This window comes from Amphibalanus amphitrite, unplaced genomic scaffold (genome assembly GCF_019059575.1).
Source record: "Amphibalanus amphitrite isolate SeventyFive unplaced genomic scaffold, NRLGWU_Aamphi_draft 000135F_arrow, whole genome shotgun sequence".
Lineage (NCBI taxonomy): Eukaryota > Metazoa > Arthropoda > Thecostraca > Balanomorpha > Balanidae > Amphibalanus > Amphibalanus amphitrite.
In genome coordinates, this window is record NW_024881630.1 from 976050 (window position 1) to 984399 (window position 8350).

Below are 8350 nucleotides of genomic sequence, written 5' to 3' on the forward strand. Positions count from 1 at the left end.
GGAGCGGATGGCTCAGTCTTCAATATGACGTCTTGGTCAAATATTATTCACTCAGTGATATCTGGAGCAGTGTGTTTTCACTGTTCGCCGTCCTTTCCCGTCACAGCCAGACGTACGCTGATGATTTCCCTACGTCGCCTTTGCAGGGCATCACGCCGATCCTGCCGATATTCCGCGAGGCGGTGCTGAACGGCGCTCCGGAGCTGAAGGAGTCCGCGGCGCTCGGACTGGCCGAGATCATCCGCCTGACGTCGGCGGCGGCGCTGCGCACCAGTGTGGTGCACATCACCGGGCCGCTGATCCGCATCCTGGGCGACCGGTTCGCCTGGAACGTCAAGGTGGCCGTGCTCGAGTGTCTGGCGCTGCTGCTGGAGAAGGTGGGCCTGATGCTGAAGCCGTTCCTGCCGCAGCTGCAGACCACCTTCCTGAAGGCGCTCAGCGACCCGCACAAGCAGGTGCGCCTGCGCGCCGCCACGGCGCTCGGTCGGCTCATACCGATCCACACGCGAGTGGACCCGCTGTTCACTGAGCTGCACACCAGCATCCGCACCGCAGAGGACACCGGCGTCAGGTGAGGACTCATCGGGGTCAGGAGAGGGTTTTGGGGTCAAGGGAGGATATTGAGGTCAGGGAAGGGTACTGGGGCGGGAAATTGTTCAGAAGACTACCCGAATGGCATTCCTTGAATGGTAGGTGGACGGATATTAGGCGATGCTGCATTAGTTTGCAGCTGTTCACCCTGGTTAGGATTGTTCGCTGTTATTCTGTCTGTCTGTCCGTCTGACTATATTCGTCTGCGCGCTGCAGGGACACCACACTGCAGGCGCTGCGGAACCTGGTCGGCCCGGCCGGAGACAAGATGAGTGACGCGGTGCGCTCGCCGGTGCTGACCACCCTGCTGGAGCTGCTGTCGCACCCCGAGGAGAGCACGCGGCTGGCGGCGGCCGGCTGCCTGGGCACCCTGTGCCGCTGGCTGCCTGCCGATGAGCTGCATGTCGCCTACCGGGACACAATGCTAGGTGGGTGAAGCTTCCTGCACAGTATAACTGTACACTCGCTGCAACACTCGCTGTTTATGCCGTCAATCTGTGCATCGGTCTCAGTCAGCTATCGGCAAACCGGGAGCTAGCGTATTCCATGTGTGAATCATCTGCAGCGGAAAGTTGCCCATTACGATATGTTGTGTTTCACTGAAGTGAAGCCGCGCTGTCCAAGGCTACCTGCGGTAATGCTGGAAGGATATCATGCAATTAGACATGACATGGAGCATCATTTTCTTGTTCTTTTACAGTGTTTTATCATAGTCTTATCCATTTTAAACACGTAATTTATGACGTGTCAAGATTTTTTTTGTAAAGAAGCGCGGCATTGTGTAGAATGTGATGGGTGCGGAGCCACCTCCGTAGATCTCCATTGGTGGCGCGTGCCGAGCGCGGAGAATTACGGACTGGTAAGGTCCGCTTGAACGCGGCCATCCATTCTGATGGCGGCCCGATGAACTTTGGCCGCGAAAGGCCGCCGGTCGGCGCGGCCGCTATGGATCTCCTGTCGGAGGTGATGTCGGGGGCAGTTATTTGGAAACGATGCCGGTACGTCGAGCGAGCTCTGGAGCTGGAACGGGACTGGTTGCGGACTCGGCTGCCATGGGCTGAAAGATGGACCGGGCTAACTACTAATGTGCTGATAATAACCTCGGATCTAGCTAATATCTGATGCACCGCGTCGTTGTTGTCAGGCCGTGGCCAATCACATCTATCATATAACTATGCCATCCCACACACCACTCTATCACATCACTAACTGCCGCTTGCACCATGCGAGTGTCCTGACCGACCGACCCCGCCCCTGTCGCAGATGACGACGCGATGCTGGACTGGACGGTGCGCCACGGCCGGAGCGCGGCGCTGTACGTGGCTCTGAAGAGCGCGCCCGATCAGGTGCTCACAGAGGACTGGGAGAAAAAGACGGCCAGGGTGATCGTCAACTACATGCAGGTACGGACGGAGGATACAATTACAGACTACAACTGCTTAGTCTCCGTTTGTCGCACCGTGCGCGAGCGGAAATGTTACGAGACATGAGCGGAGGTGGGGGTGGGAGCTGGTGTTGTGCGCAGGGTGGAAGAATGCACTCGAGTGTTGAATGCCAATCAGCGTGCGCCCAGCCACACCGGTTTGCGGTAGCGTCCAGCTGTTTGTGCAGAGATCTGACCCTTCCGTCTGCCAGCTGCCTGCTTCCAGTCTTACCGGTCAGCGGACGGTACGCTGTTGAAGTGTTCACTGTTACCACACCACGTTATTGGTTTAATTTACACATCTGACCCGTCTGCCCGTCCGCAGTCTGACCGTCCGCCGCTGGTGATGAACGGTTTGCGGGCGGCCGGCTACATGCTGCGCCACCAGCTGGCCGCAGGACGGGCCGCCGGCTCCCCGCTGGCCACGCCGCTCGTCAGGGCCATCAACAACAACAGCAACGAGGTGAGCCCGGCGATCATCCAGATCGCTGCTGCCGGACACTGGGCGTCTCACTAGAGCAATAGCCCGTCTGTCGTTAATAATCCAAGCAGCTCGCTTGCCGTATCGATGCCTTATCACTATTTAAAGAGTGCAGGCCTATCGGTGACCCGTCCCTGACCGTACCGAAGACATTTCGACGAGCCTCTATAATTCCTGTCCCCCTGACGCGATGTTGCGCCTCTGGCCCCGCTCTTGCCAGCAATATGCCGTGGATCATTTGGTCTGTCACTTTCCTGTCACCGGCGGTGGGGCGGACTGTTCTCCGCGGTCCAACACACATATTGTAATTCTGCCAAGGGGCCCTGTGTGTCGGCTCCATTCAGTTCTGATCAAAGGCACGGCCGGGCTCGCTCACTCGATAGTCGTCGCAGGGCAGTGCAGCTGTCAAACGGTATTACCACGCTGAATGAGATTAGCATCAGCATTGCAGACGTCCACGGTTTTCCTGGCCTCCACATCACCTGCGGCTCCCAACAGCCGTCTTTTCCCTTCACTTGTCGCTCCTTTCGGTCCCTTGGGTCCGTCAGGGGAGGTACTTTGTGTCCTGTCACGGTCTGAGACAGCCGCCTTGCCGACGCTGGCAGACCGGACGGCTATCGACCGCCTGTGACACGGGACGGCCACTCACGGACATGTCTCATCCGGAGACCGAGTGGAGTTCGCTGTCGCTGGCCGGGTGCGAGTCGATCTCGGCCGCACGTGCCTGTAGGTCGCGGGGAGGACTAGCAATGGTGAAATTTGTACCCTTCAGTGGTCGAGCCGTCGACTGGGGTGGAACACGGGAGGTGGTTCCGAGACTGGGACTGGGGTGTTGAGGTCGGGTGGAGCCGCCAGCCGTAGGGTAGCAACTGGCGGCCATCTACAGACTATAGGCAATCGGGTCGGTGTAGGGCTCCCAGCTGGTGGTGCGGCGGGTTCGCCTTGCGTCTCAAACATTGAGCATAGAAGAAAGTAGCACAATCCTACATGGCTACTGGGTACGCCGCCCCTCCTATGTCGCCCGGGCCGGCTGCAGCTGTCGCACCGCCCATTCTCCGACGCTGGTGGTTCTACCGCCATCTGTCCGACCACCGACCTAGGGCGGCTGTATTTCGGTTTAGGGCGACCGACTAGGACGGCGAATGCGATGATACTTTCTACACGCTAACCACCCGGCTGGCCACTGCTTCCATTCCGTCCACCTTGCAGGACATCTAACATCCTCTTGAAAGTACTCCGATTCCGACTGGGACTGGATCCCGATCCCACGCCGGGTGCAGTTGAAGCAGGCTGCTGTATGCTCAGGTGTCTCCGTGCCTCAGTGCAGCATCTCTAACCCCCGCTATCTCTCTGGTACAGGTGAAGCAGCTGTCTGCGCAGGTGTGTGTCTCCGTGCAGCACCTCTAACTCCCGCTGTCTCCCCCGCAGGTGAAGCAGCTGTCTGCGCAGGTGTCTCCGTGCAGCACCTCTAGCCCCCGCCGTCTCCCCCGCAGGTGAAGCAGCTGTCTGCGCAGACATCCCCGTGCAACACTTCTAACCCCGCCATCTCCCCCGCACGTAAAGCAGTTCTCTGCGCAGACATCCCCGTGCAGCACTTCTAACCCCGCCATCTCCCCCGCAGGTGAACCAGCTGAACTGTCTGCGCAGGTGTCTCTGTGCAGCACCTCTAACCCCCGCTGTCTCCCCCGCAGGTGAAGCAGTTGTCCGCACAGGTGGTGGAGCTACTGGCCGTCAGCCGCGAGCAGCCGCTGCCCGCAGAGCTGGCGCGACTCGTCATCCCGATGCTGGTTAACGGCACCAAGGAGAAGAACACGGTTGTGCGCACTTGCGCCGAGAGCGCGCTCGTGGCGGTGCTCAGGCTCAAGGAAGGCGAGGCGACGCAAGAGGTGAGCACTTAAATGACGCCAGCCGGTGTTTGGTAGACACTAGACAGGATGCCCACAGTGAATGGCGAATAATACCTTGACCTTTGAATCCGAGTCCGTAATTCATCAATTGAAATTAATAGCCGTGTCGAGTTCAATTAACTGTGCCGTGTCGAGTGAAATCATGTAAATCCAAAGAGCGTAGCTTTTATATTCATTTCACTGAGTAACGTGTTCAGTCACTATACCAGACATCCATTGGCTGGAAACAGCGTGCCCTTCGCGATTGAAAACGTTGACCGGTCTTATGACCTGTCCTCCGATCTGACCCATTGCCCCCGGTGTGCCCCGCTGCAGGAGATGCTGGCGATGCTCGACTCTGGCGCGCGCGACTCGCTTCAGGAAGTGATCAGTAAGGTGTTGCGGAAGGACGTGACGGCCGTCCAGCAGATTCGTGATCTCGACGAGACGCTGATCAGCTGATATCGCCGCGCCGCGTACCAAGTGATTTATATTGAGAATGAAATACAGAGGGGGTTCTTTGGTGTCATGTGTGAACCGGGAAGGCGAGGTTTGCGGACGGGATGCCGTTGGAGCCCATGATGGTGAAACTACTGAGTCGAGTGGCCTGACCATTGACCAAGTGTGTGTTGCGAAGCGTAAGGCGACAAAACAACCAGATCACCGTATCTTGAATTTTATATTAAACACTATTGATTCAGGTTCCTTAAAAGCAACTTAACTCTAAGTGAACATGAACCGGCAGGGAAAGGAGAACAACTGACTGGGGACAGGACGGGGCGGGGCGGGGCAGGGCAGGAGGGGTGGCTGGGTGGCACATCATGCAGCGCTCCGCGCCACTCTCTCGGCCCACTGTACAAAACTAGGTGGCGGCGCCTGGGCGGGCGGGCGGCGGGCGCCGGCCTATCACAAGGGTTCGTGTGTCCGGGCAGGGCGGCGGAATGTCACTGGTCACGACCCGCCGCCGCCGCCGCCGCCGGTGTCCTCGGCTCCCGCGGCGTCACTGGCGTCCCCGCCGTCACTGCCGCCCGTCAGCCACGGTGGCGCAGACAGTCGGCGGCCGTGGCGCGCTGCGCCGGGTCGAACGCCAGCATCGGCAGCAGGAATCGGCGAACGCGCGGCCTTCTGCTCGGGCCACTCGTACTTGTCCATGAGCACCTCGTGCAGCGCCCACGGCTTCAGCTTGGTGATGTGACGTAGCTCGCCTGGCGGAGCGGACGAATGTCAGAAAGGCGACACCAGAGAGTGACAGTAGATGGGTCATCTTCGGTCAGGGGATCGAGCAGTGGCGGAACAATTGAGTGACGGGTCAGTGACCCGCATAGAGGCAGCCGGACCGAAAATGATCCGATCCAAGATGACCCGAGTCAAGGTAAGACGTGACAGGAAAACACCTTAGATGAACCAATGTGGTGCTGGACTGCCATGAAGGCGGTGCGGAGCTAAACCAAGACAACTAAGGCAAAAACATCAGCGCCCAAGTCAACATCTCAAAACCAAATTCCTTAATCACAACGACGCCAAGACTCCGATGGGCTGACACTATACCCCGTACACACCTTTTTTGGTGAAGAAGTCCCGCGAGTATTTGCCGCTGAACATGATGTGTTTGGGGATGTCTCCGGCGAGCTCGATGATGTGCGCGATGTGGTCCTCGTCGCGACTGTAGTCCTGGCCCGTGTGAGGCTCAAACAGGTAGTCGCCCGTGGCCAGCTCGAACGCCATACACGCCGTGGACCAGATGTCGGCCGGCGGACCGTACCCGGCGCCGAGCAGTACCTCCAGACACCGGTACTGGCGCGTCTGAATGTCCTCCGTGAAATGGTGGTGCTGTGGGGGAGGTCAGGCCAGGTTAGATACCGCTACTGGCGCATCTGGATGTCCGTGAAATGGCGATGCTGTGGGTGGTGGGAGATACTGTTAACTGTTATCAACTTTTGACGCAAACGCTGGAATGAAAACAAACAGCGGAAGCTGACCAAAACAGCAGAAGGGTGATTCACGTTTTACACACTCACAGGGACAAACAGGCCCCAATGTCAGAAATAAAACAGAAATAAAACATTTTTACGGAAAGAGATGTACCACCCTATGCCCATCTCGATCCCGTTTGCAATATCCCCGACTCCGGCCAGATGTAGGTACGCATGCCCCCGCCGTACTTCCCTATCTGCACCCTCCCGGGGACAAAGGTCCGGCCGGCGGCGGTGCCTCCAATCGGCCCCGGCAATACGGCGCCCAAATCGATAGCCGGCGGCGACCGTAATCGGCCGGTGCGCCCGCTAATCCCCGCGGCGGCGGTCATGGGGGGGGGGGGGGGTTCCCGTTCTGCTCTGTATGGAGGGTCGCAAACCACCACAGAGCTGGGTGGTCGGCGGGGCGACTCCTTCACTGTCCGCTGCCTTAACCCAGATCTGCCCACCGTATCATTTATGATACGACTAGAGGGACAGCATTACGCGCAGCGTAAAGAGGGACAGCATTACGCGCAGCGTAATAAATCAATTTTCATTAAAATCGGCCCAGTAACGGCCGAGTTAATGCCAGAATAAATTTGGCGTCTCCTCCTGGCCGGCGGTGCTCTGTTCCGGTATTCATTGCCAAAGGTCAGTGACCTTCCGGCTCTGATTTCACCCAGTTTTGCAGCGAAGAAACTGAGCCTAAGGCGCGTGCCGTCTGCTCGAATCCGGCCGCGGCCCAAAATGCTGCAAAGATGTGCCCGCCACGTGCACACCGCTGCACGCACCCCCTCCAAAATTTAATACAACAAACAGATGCACGCGTCCGACTTGCGCCCAAAATTTCACCCCCGTAGCCCGCACCGTTCCAGAGCAATAGCCCGCCAAGCGTGACTGACGCGTCACATAATACATACATACGGACATTTTGATTTTTATATATGTAACTAGAGGGACAGCATTACGCGCAGCGTAAAGAGGGACAGCATTACGTGCACCGTAATAAATCAAGTTTCAATAAAATCGGTCCAGTAGCGGCCGAGTTATTGCCAGAATAAATGTTGAGTCTCCTCCTGGCCGGCGGTGCCCTGTTCCGGTGTTCTTTGCCAAAGGTCAGTGACCTTCCGGCTCTGTTTCCGCTCAGTTTTGCAAGCGAAGAAACTGAGGCTAATGCGCGTGCTCTCTGATCGGCGCCGGCCGCGGCCCAAAATCCCGCAAAGATGCGCCCGCTACGTGCAAACCGCCGAGCGCACCCCCACCAAAATTTAATACGACAAACAGATGCACGCGTCTGACTTGCGCCCAAAATTCCACCCCCGTAGCCCGCACCGTTCCGGAGCAATAGCCCGCCAAGCGTGACTGACGCGTTACATACATACATACATACATACATACGTACAGACGTTTTGATTTTATATATGTAATTACGCGCAGCGTAATAAATCAAGTTTCATTGCAATCGGCCCAGTAGCGGCCGGGTTATGGCCAGAATAAATTTGGCGTCTCCTCCTGGCCGGCGGTGCTCTGTTCCGGTATTCATTGCCAAAGGTCAACGACCTCCGACTCTGTTTTCCCTCATTTTCGCAGCGAACAATCTGAGCCTAGGGCGCGTGCCGTCTGCTCGGCGCCGGCCGCGGCCCAAAATGCTGCAAAGATGCGCCCGCCACGTGCAAACCGGCGAGCGCACCCCCACCAAAATTTAATACAAAAACAGATGCACGCGTCCGACTCGGCGCAAAAATTTCACCTCCGTAGCCCGCACCGTTCCGGAGCAATAGCCCGCCAAGCGTGACTGACGCGTTACATACATACATACATACATACATACATACGTACAGACGTTTTGATTTTTATATATGTAAATGAGTCGCTCGACCGTTGCTAGGCAACCGACTTCCATCCGAAAGACGCCGAAACTTTATTTTGTGATGTTGTGTGTCAGTCGTGTGTACTATTTCTAGAGGGGTAACTTTTCTATTTTATATTTTCCGTGTAGCATGATCAAACAAAA

General features: G+C 57.3%; 2 protein-coding genes across 5 annotated transcripts in view; one reads left to right on the top strand and one right to left on the bottom strand.

Moving 5' to 3' along the window:
• The window catches only part of LOC122382184 (eIF-2-alpha kinase activator GCN1-like), a 55877-nt gene extending 50972 nt beyond the window's left edge, over positions 1-4905 (top strand). For 2 of the 4 annotated variants that reach the window (XM_043367169.1, XM_043367170.1), the window contains exons 39-45: positions 147-571; positions 808-1019; positions 1855-1994; positions 2340-2477; positions 3855-3875; positions 4208-4381; positions 4718-4905. In XM_043367169.1, coding sequence (XP_043223104.1) covers positions 147-571; positions 808-1019; positions 1855-1994; positions 2340-2477; positions 3855-3875; positions 4208-4381; positions 4718-4843 — 1236 coding nt within the window. In that variant the 3' untranslated portion in view covers positions 4844-4905. Of the gene's footprint in view, positions 1-146; positions 572-807; positions 1020-1854; positions 1995-2339; positions 2478-3854; positions 3876-4186; positions 4382-4717 lie in introns of all 4 variants that reach the window. The other 2 variants (XM_043367173.1, XM_043367174.1) reach the window with 1 other exon arrangement.
• A 336-nt stretch (positions 4906-5241) lies between these two features.
• On the bottom strand, positions 5242-6264 carry LOC122382187 (SRSF protein kinase 2-like). The gene is made up of 2 exons (XM_043367176.1): positions 5941-6264; positions 5242-5586 (listed from the first exon to the last, which is right to left on the bottom strand). Exons 1-2 carry the CDS (start codon positions 6104-6106, stop codon positions 5333-5335), a joined length of 420 nt encoding a protein of 139 aa, XP_043223111.1. The 5' UTR covers positions 6107-6264; the 3' UTR covers positions 5242-5332.
• Positions 6265-8350: the final 2086 nt, after the last annotated feature.